A 15,382-nucleotide genomic window follows, 5' to 3' on the forward strand; every position below is an offset into this window, starting at 1 on the left:
ACACAGCAGAGTCACCTTCCCAGCCTGACAAAACACCAGATTTACAAAAACCTTCTGCTTTGCTTACCAAGGAAGACACCAGTGCAGAGCTGGACACGCCAGGGACTTTGTCCACAATGGCCTGTTTCATGTACCTCTCAATGGCTTGGAGCATTGTACCCTGGCAAGGGGAAAACAGGGAAAAGGGGAACTGTGGGTGCTTTGGAAAAAGAGGATAAAAGCAGCAGAAAGCAAAAATCCACGTTCAAAGGAGCTCAGCAAAAATCTGGAGTTGATTCTGCAAGGTGGTGGGTTTGAGCAGCCTGGACCTGAAGGGTCAGTGACAAAGGAACCAGCAGAGCAACCCCAGAGAGAAACTGGAGCTCCCAAACCTTCCAGCTGCACATTCCAGTGCTCCAGTGTCACAGAGCTCCTGGAAATGGCACTGGGCATTGAGCAGAGCAACCCCAGAGAGAAACTGGAGCTCCCAAACCTTCCAGCTGCTCATTCCAGTGCTCCAGCACCAGAGCTCCTGGAAATGGCACTGGGCATCAAGACAATCAATCTCAGAGAGAAAGTGGAGCTCCCAAACCTTCCAGCTGCTCATTGCAGTGCTCCAGCACCAGAGCTCCTGGAAATGGCACTGGGCATCAAGACAATCAATCTCAGAGAGAAAGTGGAGCTCCCAAACCTTCCAGCTGCACATTCCCAGTGCTCCAGCACCATATTTCTCCTGGAAATTGCACTGGGCATCAAGAAGACCAATCTCAGATAGAAACTGGAGCTCCCAAACCTTCCAGCTGCTCATTCCAGTGCTCCAGTGTCACAGAGCTGCTGGAAATGGCACTGGGCATTGAGCAGAGCAACCCCAGAGAGAAAGTGGAGCTCCCAAACCTTCCAGCTGCACATTCCAGTGCTCCAGCCCCACATTTCTCCTGGAAATGGCACTGGGCATCAAGACAATCAATCTCAGAGAGAAAGTGGAGCTCCCAAACCTTCCAGCTGCACATTCCCAGTGCTCCAGCACCATATTTCTGCTGGAAATGGCACTGGGCATCAAGAAGACCAATCTCAGATAGAAACTGGAGCTCCCAAACCTTCCAGCTGCACATTCCCAGTGCTCCAGCACCATATTTCTCCTGGAAATGGCACTGGGCATCAAGAAGACCAATCTCAGATAGAAACTGGAGCTTCCAAACCTTCCAGCTGCTCATTCCAGTGCTCCAGTGTCACAGAGCTGCTGGAAATGGCACTGGGCATTGAGCAGAGCAACCCCAGAGAGAAAGTGGAGCTCCCAAACCTTCCAGCTGCTCATTGCAGTGCTCCAGCACCAGAGCTCCTGGAAATGGCACTGGGCATCAAGACAATCAATCTCAGAGAGAAAGTGGAGCTCCCAAACCTTCCAGCTGCTCATTGCAGTGCTCCAGCACCATATTTCTCCTGGAAATTGCACTGGGCATCAAGAAGACCAATCTCAGATAGAAACTGGAGCTTCCAAACCTTCCAGCTGCACATTCCAGTGCTCCAGCGCCACATTTCTCCTGGAAATGGCACAGGGCATTGAGTGCAGCAACCCCAGATAGAAACTGGAGATCCCAATCCTTCCAGCTGCACATTCCCAGTGCTCCAGCCCCACAGAGCTGCTGGAAATGGCACAAAGCACTGAGCAGCCCTCCATAAAGCAGCAGTTCCAGCACTGCTGTGAAATGCACCCTACAAGAGGGCAGTTTTGGGATTCAGAGGCTCTCACCAGCTCTCCCCCAGAGTGCCCAGGCTGTACTCACATCAGTGATCCTGCACAGAGCTCGGATGGCCGGGCCTCGATAGACATCCTCCTTCCCTGTCATGTCTTTGGTCAGACTGAAAGCACCAAAACATCCTGTTAATACCCCCTGCCCACCCCCAAACTCAGTGCTTGTGTGACATTCACCCCACTGAGCTGCCCTGGCTCTGCTGAGGAACAACCTCTTCATGATCGGCTTAATTTGAGGTTTATCAATCTCAATAATCTTAATTTTAAATCAGCTTAATTTCAGATGTATCAATCAAAACCCGGGGAGACACAGAGCTGTAAATGCACAGTCCCCTGAACTGCTTTGCCATGGCCTGCTTTGTTTAGCTCATTCTGTTTCTTGGTGCTGCTGCTTGTTCCACATGGAATTTTGATTTAGAAACAGTGAGCAAAGTTCAGTTTGGTTTATTTTACATATTTCTACAGCTGTTCAGCAATCCAGTAACAGATCCAATTTTTGCTCTTGCAACAGCCGCAATCTCTGTTTTTGCAGTCAAAAAATTAAGAGTTCACTCTTAAAAAATTAGAATTAGAATGAACTGGGCTTTGCTCTGCTTTTCTTTGCTTGCTCTGACTGCAATGTCACAGCCTAAACTCCGACAAAATAAGAATTAAAAAAAACCCCAACACCCTTAACCACAAGAAAACAAAGTAACAACCATTTGATAAACTGAATTCTTCACAGAGTGGGAACAAAATAACATTTCAGAGTGTGTGTCACAGAACTGCTGCATCCCTATAAAACCTCAGCGCTGCAGCAGCTCCAAAGCCAGGGAGCTGCAGCCCCTTTTCCAGGGGGAAAAAATCCCTTTTTCCCTGGTTCTGGAGGGTGTCCCACCTGCTGGTGACAATGATGACATCCTCAGAGATATTGGCCATCTCTTTGATTGTGAGGTAACACATTCTTCTGAGGGTTTGCTGTGAAGAAAAAGACCAAACTCAGTGGTAATTAGGAGTTTTAAAAGATAAATGTTCATTTTTAAAAGCTTATTTTTCAAAAGAGAAATAAGCTTTTAAACAAAACACATTGGTTTCAATTCAAAGTTAAAAGCGTAGAAGAACATTTGACCCCTGGGAAAGAGCCAAATTCCCTGATATCAAACAAATCAGAAGAGGAAGACATTGATATTTTGTAAAACGGTAAGAGCTAATACAAAAATTCATTATAATTATCAAAGAAGTGATGCAGCATATCTGGACTCAGAAGTCTCACAATCATCAGTTAAAAGCATTGAAAATAACTTTGTTATTGTAAAAAAATAAAACAACAACGTGGAGTGTTGACATTAAGTCTTGGACAACAATTAACTTTCTATTTTAAAAACTTCTTTACTTTTTAGATGTGGATATGAGAAACACCTCAAACACCCTGTACTTCCAAAACTGTTCATCACATCTTTGAACATCTACACCTTCCTTGGACAAATCCCTAAGGAGCAAACCCTTTCAAATTCAAATGAACGAGCCCCATGCCATGACACACACTGCTCTGAGCTCTCCCACCCTGCAGAAGGGATCACAGGAGGACTTTACGTCCTGCTGAGCCAAAGCTGACTTCCCAAACCCAATTCCCGATTTTTAGGGTGCTCTCATCCCTTCGATGAGATCAAGGCTGATCCACGCCCCGAGGAGCAGCAGCCTTTGACCTGCAGGCACTTTCAGAATTCTGTTTTCAAGGAAGCAGCTGGTGATTTGCAAGGGGAAGAAATTTGTAAACTCAGGCTTTGTCGTTACCCCTCTTTTACAGCAGCAATGAACTCAGAGCCCACCTCCACCCCCACCCAACAACCACGTGTCACCACCCAGGGCTTCCTTTCCAAACCAGCAGCTGCCTCCAGAGCTCCTCCTGCGCAGTGCTGGCCTCCCACAGCCCAAATTCTGAGAGTTTGGAATTGGAAATGAAGTGGAAGAAACTGGAATTGGCAGCTCCTGCAAGCCCGGGCAGGAGCAGGGAGAGGCAGAGCAGCGGCTCCTTACATCGTTCGACTGGAACAATCTGGTCATGGCAAAAAAAGCTTCCGTGGCTTCCGTGGTTCCGAAGTGTTCACCCTGGAACCGGCAGAGAGGAAAGGCAGAATTATCCAGCTCCTTTTCTGGCAGCCTCCCACACTCCAGGAATCTCTCCTTGGAGATTTTCTCCTGTAAGAAACCATCCTTTCCTTCCCCAGTTCTCCCCACTCTAAATGCCCTCCACAGGGATGGAAGTTTCCCAAGGAGTTTCCCCTGTGGAAAACATCCTTCCCACTACAAATATTATTTATTTCCCACTAAAATACGATTCAAATTCATTCTGGATGGAGAGAAATCCCAGCAGTTACCTGGTTCAGCAGGTACAGGATCTTGGTAAGGATGTGAAGGCATCTTCTTGGGTTTATTGGGGTCTCATTGAAGAGCCGTGCCTGGAAACGAAACAGAAATTCTGCTTGAATAGATCCCAACAAGAATGATTTCTCTTTCAACATCAAAATTAAATGAATCTGTTTAATTCAAAATTAAATGAATCAAAATTAAATGAGTCTGAGGAGCTTGTAATTCTTATTTGTATTAAATATTAGTCTCAGAGAATGTGTTCAAAATTAAACAAATTTGTTTTCACCTTAGGAGCTTCTAATTTTTATTTGTATTAAATATATTTGAGTCTCAGAGAATGTGTCCAAAATTAAATGAATCTGTTTCCAGCCAAGCAGCTTGTAATTTTTATTTGTATTAAATATGAGTCTCAGAGAATGTGTCCAAAATTAAAAGAATCTGAGGAGCTTGTAATTCTTATTTGTATTAAATATGAGTTTCAGAGAATGTGCTCAAAATTAAATGAATTTGTTTCCAGCCAAGCAGCTTATTTTTATTTGTAATAAATATATGTCTCAGAGAATGTGTCCAAAATTAAATGAATCTGTTTCCAGCCAAGCAGCTTGTAATTTTTATTTGTATTAAATATGAGTCTCAGAGAATGTGTCCAAAATTAAATGAATTTGTTTCCAGCTTAGGAGCTTGTAATTTTTATCTGTATTAAATATGAGTCTCAGAGAATGTGTCCAAAATTAAATGAATCTGTTTCCAGCAGAGAATTTGTAATTTTTATTTGTATTAAATATGAGTCTCAGAGAATGTGTTCTTGCATCTTTTGTTTGAACAAAGCACAAACAACTCAATTTGCCATCTGGAACTGGCAAAAATGCCTCAAAATAAAACATTTTCTCTTCAGGAAGAGCCCCCTGAGATGCCACATGTCCATATGGAAGGCAGAAGCCACGTGTCACCTAATTACCCTAAAAAACCCCTCATTACTGTAGATAAAATTAATTTATTGACACTTTGTGTGGGTTTCAATTAATTCTATGAATTGATTTTCCCCACAACCATTCTGCAATGCCTCCTGAAGCAGAAGATCATTAATTTCACAGCATATTCCTGGGGTTATTATTCCTACCTCCTGAAGCACAGCACTCTTCTCCAGATGCTGGAAAGGATTGGAGCCACTACCTGAGGAAACAGAGACCTCTCAGCAATGAATTCCTCACACCCCAGCAGCCCTGAACATGCAGGAACAGCCCCAAAATTTCACCAAACCACCTCAAACCAGTGATATTCCTCTCTGAATAACTGATGTTGGCCATCAACAGCTTTGAATCCACTTATATTCAGAGTTACAGAAAGAATAAAGGTAAAAAAAACCAAAAACCTGAGAGGAAGAAAATTGTTTGCTATTTAAAATACCTGTAATAGCTTTTATTTAATACCTTTTATTTACCTAATATTTTTAATACCTAAATGGCCTTTGCATAAAACTTTTTCCTACTTTCCTAACCCACCTGTTTTTATTCCTTCAGGCACCAACACCAGAGCGGCTGTCCAGGACATGACCCAGAACTGAAAGCACTTTTCAGCCCCACAAATTCCCCACAGCCTAGGACATGATCCAGCACTGAAACCACTTTTCAGCCCCACAAATTCCCCACAGCCTAGGACATGATCCAGCACTGAAACCACTTTTCAGCCCCACAGATCCCCCACAGCCTAGGACATGATCCAGCACTGAAACCACTTTTCAGCCCCACAGATCCCCCACAGCCTGGACATGACCAGAACTGAAAGCACTTTTCAGCCCCATAGACCCCCCCCAGCCAGGACATGGTTCAGAAATGAAAGCACTTTTCAGCCCCAAAAATCCCCCATAGCCCAGGACATGACCCAGAAATGAAACCAATTTTCAGCCCCAAAAATCCCCCACAGCATAGGCCATGACCCAGGACTGAAAGCACTTTTCAGCCCCACAAATCCCCCACAGCCTGGACATGGCCCAGCACTGAAAGCACTTTTCTGCCCCAAAAATCCCCCAGAGCCCAGGACACAACCCAGAAATGAAACCACTTTTCAGCCCCAAAAATCCCCCAGAACCCAGGACATGACCCAGAACTGAAAGCACTTTTCAGCCCCAAAAATCCCCCACAACTTGGACATAAGCCAGAACTGAAACAATTTTTCAGCCCCACAGCCTGGCCATGACCCAGGAATGAAACCACTTTTCAGCCCCATAGACATGCCCCCCCCCAAACAGGACATGACCCAGAAATGAAAGCACTTTTCAGCCCCAAAAATCTCCCAGAGCCTGGACATGGCCCAGGAACGAAACCACTTTTCAGCCCTACAGATCCCCCATAGCCCAGGACACAACCCAGAAATGAAACCACTTTTCAGCCCCAAAAATTCCCCACAGCCAGGACATGATCCAGAACTGAAACCACTTTTCAGCCCCAAAAATCCCCCACAGCCAGGACACAACCCAAAAATGAAAGCACTTTTCAGCCCCACAGATCCCCCATAGCCTGGCCATGACCCAGAAATGAAACCACTTTTCAGCCCCAAAAATCCCCCACAGCCAGGACATGACCCAGAAATGAAACCACTTTTCAGCCCCACAAATTCCCCACAGCCTAGGACATGGCCCAGCACTGAAAGCACTTTTCAGCCCCACAGATCCCCCCCAGCCTCAGTTCTGCTCCTGCTCCTCCTCTCCCCAGCAGGAATTCCTCATTTCCAGCTCATTCACTCCCCAGTTCTCACAGCCCAAGCAGAAGGAAATTGAAAATGAAACAAACTCAAGCGCAGCTGGGCTCATTTGGAGCTCAGAGCAGCAGCACAGGAAAATTCAAAATTCAAACTCAGTTGTTGCAGGGAATGAATTTAATTATTAATTCCTGGATTGAATTTCCAGACCTTTGGAAGGGATTTCCCACTGTCCCAGGATGCTGGAGTCACAGAGACTGTGAATTTTACATTTTCTGTGCTCACAAACTCTAACCCCCAGGAGAGCTCTACATTTAACCTGAAACCATAAAGAAAATGTCCAAAATTAATTAATAACACTAAGAGTACAAGCGTGCAGTTTAATTAGAAGTGTGTAATATCACTAAGTAAAAAACTTAAGAGTTTAAAATTTTAAAATATAATAATATATATAACTAAAATTTTAGAACAGTAACTAATCCTTCTTATTTTACCTTCTTCTTCATAAGTTTAAACAATGTTTTGTAATTAAACAAAAAAGTCCACATTACATACTCCAAATAATTAGTTATTAAATTAAAAGTAAAACTAATTAAAATATAATTTCTTAGTTAAATAGTTTAGCCTTAAAAACCTTATATTAAAATAATTAACTGTTTTATAACTTATTAATAAAACACTATAAAATTCAAAACTTATAAATAAAAAAAAGAAGATAGGGTATATTCTATTATATAGGGTTTATTCTATAAAGATAAATACACGTAATCAACTCTTTTTTTGAGGGATGAAACACCTGCACTGAGCAGAGACAGGGATAAAATCCTCTCTAGAAACCAGCTGTGCAAACAGACCCCAGTTCCTTTAGATTTGTCACCAGAGGGGAGAAATACTTTGTCAGCCAGTCCTTACAGCTGAAGCACAAACAGCCCATGAGCTGAGAGAGATGAGAGATCACACAGCCATGGCAGAGCTTGTGGGGAGATCCAGGGACCGTTCACCTCCACCCGCTGTCATCAGCAGGGACACCTTCCTCCCTAACCAGCCTGGCCTGGGACACTTGCAGGGACCCAGGGGCAGCCACGGCTTCCCTGGGAATTCTATTTCAGCTCAGCGTCCCCTCAGCTCAGCATTTCCCTCAGCATCACCCTGAGCTCAGCATCCCCCTGAGCTCCCTCACCTCAGCATCCCCCTGAGCTCCCTCACCTCAGCATCCCCCTGAGCTCAGCATCCCCCTGAGCTCAGCATCCCCCTGAGCTCAGCATCCCCCTGAGCTCAGCATCCCCCTGAGCTCACTCACCTCAGCATCCCCCTGAGCTCACCATCCCCCTGAGCTCCCTCACCTCAGCATCCCCCTGAGCTCAGCACTTCCCTCACCTCACCTCAGCATCCCCCTGAGCTCCCTCACCTCAGCATCACCCTGAGCTCACCATCCCCCTGAGCTCCCTCACCTCAGCATCCCCCTGAGCTCAGCACTTCCCTCACCTCAGCATCCCCTCAGCTCGGCATTTCCCTGAGCTCTCTCACCTCAGCATCCCTCTCACCTCAGTAGCACCCTCAGCATCCCCTCAGCTCTGCACCTCCCTCAGCTCAGCATACCCCTCAGCATCCCCTCAGCTCAGCACTTCCCTCAGCTCAGCATCCCCTCAGCTCGGCATTTCCCTCACCATCCCCTCAGCTCAGCACTTCCCTCACCTCAGTATCCTCCTCAGCTCAGCGTCCCCCTCAGCTCCCTCACCTCAGCACCTTCCTCAGCATCCCCTCAGCCCAGCATCCCCTCCCCTCGGCATCCCCCTCAGCCCCCTCATCCCCAGCCCGCGTTCACCTCAGCGCCCTCCTCACCCCAATCCCCGCTGTCACCTCAGCCCCTTCCTCGCCCCAGCACCGCTCCCCTCGCCCCCAGCCCCCCCGTACCGGACTCCTCGTCCTTTTTATCGAACTTCTTGATCATGGCGGCCCCGCTCCCGCTCCCTCCGAGCGCCGCCGCCTCAGCAGCCCCGCCGGAAACCCCGCCCCCCGTCCCGCTCTCTGACATCTGATTGGGTAGCAGCGCTGTCAATCAATCCCAGAGCCTTTCGCCTCGCCAAGCCACGCCTCCACCCGCGCGCTGAAGGGGCGGGGCCAGAGGCGCGTCTTAAAGGAGCCGCGCCGTTATTTTGTGAGGGGAGTGAGGTTCCGCTGCCGGACAGAGCGATAAATAAATAGATAAAAAAATAAATCATCTGCGCTCCTGGCCGGGAAACGGAAACTCATGTGGAGTTCACAAGGAATTTATGTGGAATTCACATGGAATTGACATCGAATTGACGCGACAATCCAACCCCCTGGGGCCTTTGGCAAAAGCCGGGGTAAGTCACAAGTAACTCCTGTGTAACTCTTATGTAACTCAACTTTACTGCCATGGCAACCAAGCACCTCGGCAAATACAAATTAATTCCCATGTAACTCACGTGTTAACAAGTTAACAGAGTTAACTCCCAAGGCAAAAAAACCATTGTGCCCACTGGCAAAAAAAAAAAAAAGGATTGCCATTAATGTCCCAAGTAATTCATGAGGAACTCCCATGTGAATCCCAAGTAATTCCCAATTAATTTCCATGTAACTCATGTGTAACATGCAAGGAACTCAGATATAAATCCAAAGTAAATCGCAAGTAATTCCACGTGACTCACAAGGAACTCAGCAGTAACTCTTGTGTAACTCAGACAAAACAGCCATTTGGGCCCATTAGCAAAAAAAAAAGGATTCTCATTAATGTCCCACTTAACTCATGTGGAACTCACATGTAAATCCCAGGTAATTCCCAATTAATTCCCATGTAACTCATGTGGAACTCACAAGGAACTGACACGTAATTTCCAGGTAATTCCCATGCAATTCCCAAGTAATTCCCATATAATTTCCATGTAATTCCCATTTAATTCCCAATTCCCATGTAATTCCCATGTAACTCATGTGTAAGTCACAAGGAACTGACATGTAATTCCCAAGTAATTCCCATGTAATTCCCAAGTAATTCCCATATAATTAATGTGTAACTCACAAGGAACTGACATGTAATTTCCAGGTAATTCCCATGTAATTCCCAAGTAATTCCCATGTAATTCATGTGTAACTCACAAGGAACTGACACGTAATTTCCATGTAATTCCCATGTAATTCCCAAGTAATTCCCATGTAACTCATGTGTAACTCATGTGTAACTCACACATAACTCTCGTAACACACCAAGCATTTGAGCCCCTTAAGCAAAAAAAAACTGCCTCAAGTTTTTTGAGAGAAGCAAAAAAACTGCCTCAAGTTGTTCCAGGGAAGGTTTAGGTTGGATTTAGGGAAAATCCTTTCCGGGAAAAGCCTGTCCCCATTCCCAGAGGGATTAAACACCCTGTGCATGTGGCACCTGGGGACACGGGCAGTGCTGGGAATGTGACTAAGTTTTCCCTAAAATACGAGAAATTGGGATAATCACTGTAATGAGCTATTGGTCCAGTGGTAGGTGTTTGTTTCCTGCTGGATATTTGTCTGTTGTCAGGTGTTTATCAGCAGCTGCTGTTTCTATTGATTGTTGTTCACTACTGCCAGATGCTTATCTGTCACTAAATACCTATTCTTAGTGGATGTTCAGAATAAATAAGGGTGGGAAGTGATGCCTCTGGGTTTGGCTTTTCTGTGTTCCACATTCTGTGGGGCTGGGTTCATATTATGGGATGGCGAGCTCTCTGCACAGAGCAGGGAGACAAAACAATTCCTGCTCCAGCTGGGACCAAGGACAAATGAGCCAAAGCTCAGCCAGGAGCACAAACAGCGTGGGCTGAGCCTCAGGTGGATCCAGGTCTGGGTTTTGTTGTGTCACATCCCTGGGTGATTCTTGGAGCCCATGGAATGTCCAGGTGGGACTGGCCCAGCACCCCTGGCCCCAGGGACAATGCAGCTCTTGGGGCCAGGTTTGGCTTTGGTCCCACCTGGATCCTGGTCCAGAGGCTGCTGGGAAGGCCGAGCTCCGTGGGGAGCACGAGGTCAGGCTGGGGAGCTCCACGGCCAGGACGAGGGACAGGACACGAGGGAGCAGCCTCGGGCTGGGCCGGGGCAGCTTTAGGGTGGCCGTGGGGACAATTCCCTCGTGGAAAGGGTTTCCAGGCAGGGCAGGGGCTGCCCGAGGCAGGGCTGGCATTCCCATTCCCGGAGGCATTGCCAAGCCCCGTGCATGTGGCACTTGGGGACGTGGCTGCCGTGCCTCAGGGTTGGCTTTTCTGTGCTCCACATTCTGTGCTGCAGAGAGACAAACAAGCAGGGTGGGAGTGCCTGGGCCAAAGCTGGAACGGGACAATGAACTGCAAGGTGCAAATGGAGCAGAGCTGAGCCAAGGGAGAGACCCCGGGAGCGCTCGTGCATTTTGGGACCATTTGGGTCCATCTTGGGGTCATTTTGGGACCATTCTGGTTCATTTTGGGACCATTCTGGTTCCTCTGGGGTTCATTTTGGGACCATTCTGGTTCATTTTGGTTCATTTTGCGTTCATTTTGGGACCATTCTGGTTCATTTTGGGACCATTCTGGTTCCTCTGGGGTTCATTTTGGGACCATTCTGGTTCATTTTGGGACCATTCTGGTTCCTCTTGGGTTCATTTTGGGACCATTCTGGTTCATTTTGGTTCCCCTGGGATTCATTTTGGGACCATTTGGGTTCCTCTTGGCTGCAGCCCTGGCTGGGCTCTTGTGCTGCCCAAGGTGGATCCGTGGAGGAGATCCTTGCAATAAATCCCCAATTTATTCTTTAGCTCCATCCAGCTGTGGGGAATGAATCTGTAGAGAATTTTTTGAGTTTATGAGAAGGTTGATATAGTATATATTAGTATGTAAATTTTGAGATAAGAAATGTTGATTTAGAAACGTTATGGAACAGGACAGATACTGCTGAGAGAGAAAGAGAATTAGAAATAAGTTGTCGGGGATGATTTTGTAAATAAGATTAGATATTTTGGAGAAATGGAATTATGAGAGATGAACTGTAGTAGGATTTATGAGGGGTAATTTGAAATGATTGGATTCAAGGTATTAAACCAATAATAAAATGAATTAATTAAGGTGTTAAACCAATACTTTATAAACATTTCTTCACCTATCAACTTTTACCTCAGCAATACTATGGTATGGTAATGTTGTATATAATATTTACATATTATTATATTACATTTATGCATATTTACCACACTGTGGTGTGCTAAAAGGTTAAGAAATGTTTATAATGTTTTGTAATTAAGAAATAGTTATTTTCTGATTGTAATGGTGTGCATTATCTGCTTTGTTTTATTTTTTATATGAGATTGAACACGGAATAAAAGTTTTTAAAATGTCTTTCGTTTTTTCTTTTGGGGTCAGAAGAGGGCAAATTTTGATAAATTTAGTCTGGAACTATTCTCTCCTGCAGGTGGCTGAGATGGTGAAGCCAAGGTGAGGAGTTTTGTGCGAGGAAAAAGGGAGTTTGGAGTATAACAATGTGTTTGGTTTTTGGAAGAGTGTTAGTGATCATTTAAAGGGATTTTTGAGTTTTAGTGATCAATTAAAGGGATTTTTGAGTTTGAAATGTTAACGTTCTGGGAGATTTCATGTCACAGGTTTTCCATCGGGAAACTGGGAAGGAAGATTGGCAGTGCTGCCAGATCTCAGAGCTGATTTTAGGAGTGACCCCAGGGATTTAGGAGCTTCCATCTCAATCTGCCCCGCTGTTCCCTTGTTCTTCCAAATGGGAATTGTCTGATGCATTCCAAACCCCAGGGACAGGGAAATGCAGAGTGAACTGAACATCTGTGATATATGATATATAATATACAATACATAATATATAACATACAATATATACTATACAATATATAATATATAATATAACATACAATATATAATATATAATATAACATAATATATATTATATAATATATAATATATAATATATATAATATATAATATATTATATATAACATACAATATATAACATACAATATATAATATAACATATAATATATAATATAACATACTATATACTATATACTATATAATATATAACATACAATATATAATATATAATATATAACATACAATATATAATATAAGATACAGTATATAATATACTATATACTATATACTATATACTATATACTATATAATATATATAATGCATTATATATTACATATATTACATATTGTATTATATATTATATATTATATACTATATATTTTATATATAGTATTATATATTATATGTAATATATTATCTATTATTTAAAATATATACTGCATTTTATTTTCTGTTACATATATTATAGAATAGATGACATAAAATAAAATATGTAATATATTTTTGAATATATATTCATATGTTTTACATAATATGCTAAATTATATCTCATCCATTATTGTTCATATTAGATGTATTATGTGTTATATTGCATATAACACTTATAGCATGCATTATTATAATATATAAAACGTGTTCTATATGAAATACATTTAATCAATATATTAAATATATTTAATATATTTAATACAATAAAATGTTATGTTTATTATATTGTTTAATATATTATAAATCATATTTTATTATATGGTATTATATATTAAATATGTTATATCTTCTATAACATTAGATATATTACATGTTGCAATACATAATATAATATATTATATAATGTAATATAATATAATATAATAGTATAATATAATATAATATAATATAATATAATATAATATACTGTATATTATAGATTATTCTAATGTATATATATTAATGATATATTATGTTAATGTTACAAATGAAATATGTTATATATTACATGCAATAGATATTATATATTGCATTATATGATATAATATTAATTATACTCTTGTAATAAACCCTGGGGGCCACTTTTTATCTTGTGTTTGCTTCTCTGGGTCTGCCCAGGACTCTCCTGGAATTCTGATTTCCGTCTTGTCTCCTGGTTGATATTGTCCCACCCTGAACGAGGCCGGGGTGAGGCTGTGGTGTCACCTCCGGTGACTTCAGGAGCAGCAGCATCCCCTTAGTCCTGTGCTGAAGAACTTTTAATAAAGAGCTATTATTGTATTATTTAATTACTCCCCCCACTGAGCTTTCTCTGTCCCTCCCCACATTCTACTACACCCCCAAAACCAGGGTGAGGACAGAACCACCTAAAAACCCCCCCTTTGGAGCCACCTAAAACCCCCAATTTTGGAGCCACCTAAAACCCCAATTTTGGAACCACCTAAAACCCCAATTTTGGAACCACCTAAAACCCCAATTTTGGAGCCACCTAAAAACCCCAATTTTGGAGCCACCTAAATCCCCCAAATTGTGGAGCCACCTAAAAACCCCAATTTTGGAACCACCTAAAAACCCCAAATTGTGGAGTCACCTAGAACCGCCAATTTTGGAACCACCTAAAAACCCAATTTTGGAACCACCTAAAAACCCAATTTTGGAACCACCTAAAACCCCCAATTTTGGAACCACCTAAACCCCCAATTTTGGAGCCCTGGGCTCTTTTGAGCACCTCCTCCACCCCCAGGAGCCTTCAGGAAGGGCTTGGCCGTGGGCGGGCAGCACGACCTGGCCATTTATCCGCAGGATTTGTCATCGCAGGGTGGAGAGGGAAGGGCAGCCACCCCACAGGGACAGCCTGTGCACGTCCCAGCCCTCCTCCCGCTTCCAGAAGCCAAAAGCTGTCGCTGCCACGCTCCCAACTCTGCGCTTTCCACCCAAACTCGAGGTTTTGTAACTCAGCCACCTGCAGGAAGAGGAATTGTTCCAAAGCAAATCCTTAGACAAATGTCACAAACAAGTTTTTCCTGCAGTTTTTCTTGCTCTTGAACACGTTGTTTCCTTCAAGTGCTTGTAGAGGTCAAGGAGAACATCCCAGCTTTAATTCCAAGGGGAATACTTGGGGTTTTTTTGCAAGTTTTTCCAGTGATTTAGCACAGGCTCATATTCAAGATTTCCAACCTATCATAATTCACAGCTGTTCATGGCAGAGCCAAGTGGAATTTGAAAATTATTGACTTTAAAGATAAACTTCAAAAAGGAAAGGCTTTCCCCACTTGACTGGAATTAATTCTAGAAGGGAAAAAGGAAACAAACCTCACGTGATGGACATCAATTTATTCTTAGAAAGTGAGGGGGGAAAGGTCCATACAAATCTTCCCTCTTCCTTCCCACCCTCCGAGAACAAAAGTGTGAATTCACTTTGTTTCAGGAAAAACCTGAAACAAAGGTTTCATTCAGGAATGTTATTTGCAGGGGAAAGGGGATGTGGCCAAGCCTCCAGCTGGAATTTTCACAACCTCATGTTTTGTCAGTGCTCCTCCCTCCTAGAGCAGCACCAAATAATTGAATTGGATTAAATAAAACTTGGGACCAAAATCCGCTCATTCTCTTTGGGAAAAGGCTGGTTCCCACCAACAGCCTCACATCTGAGAACTGAAAGTCCCCAGATCAGAAGTGGAGACCTAAAGCAACCCCGCGGCCAAAATCCCCCGGGGGGTTTCACGGGTGCTTTCTCCTCACACGGAGAAGGAGCTGAAGATCCAAAAAAATCCCACCGGAGATCCCCAG

The 15,382-nt window shown here is 43.5% G+C and overlaps 1 protein-coding gene across 1 annotated transcript in view; it reads right to left on the reverse strand.

Annotated features, from left to right (window-relative positions):
• The window catches only part of COPG2 (COPI coat complex subunit gamma 2), a 25,860-nt gene extending 17,078 nt beyond the window's left edge, over nt 1-8,782 (reverse strand). Inside the window, exons 1-7 of the mRNA XM_038154829.1 lie at nt 8,693-8,782; nt 5,202-5,254; nt 4,090-4,170; nt 3,749-3,820; nt 2,610-2,689; nt 1,764-1,839; nt 68-160 (exon numbers count right to left, since the gene is read on the reverse strand). Of these exons, the coding sequence (XP_038010757.1) occupies nt 68-160; nt 1,764-1,839; nt 2,610-2,689; nt 3,749-3,820; nt 4,090-4,170; nt 5,202-5,254; nt 8,693-8,729 (492 nt within the window). The 5' untranslated portion in view covers nt 8,730-8,782. The remainder of the gene's footprint in view (nt 1-67; nt 161-1,763; nt 1,840-2,609; nt 2,690-3,748; nt 3,821-4,089; nt 4,171-5,201; nt 5,255-8,692) is intronic.
• Between the last annotated feature and the right edge of the window lie 6,600 nt (nt 8,783-15,382).

The sequence above is a fragment of the Motacilla alba genome, chromosome 1A, assembly GCF_015832195.1.
Source record: "Motacilla alba alba isolate MOTALB_02 chromosome 1A, Motacilla_alba_V1.0_pri, whole genome shotgun sequence".
Taxonomy (NCBI): domain Eukaryota; kingdom Metazoa; phylum Chordata; class Aves; order Passeriformes; family Motacillidae; genus Motacilla; species Motacilla alba.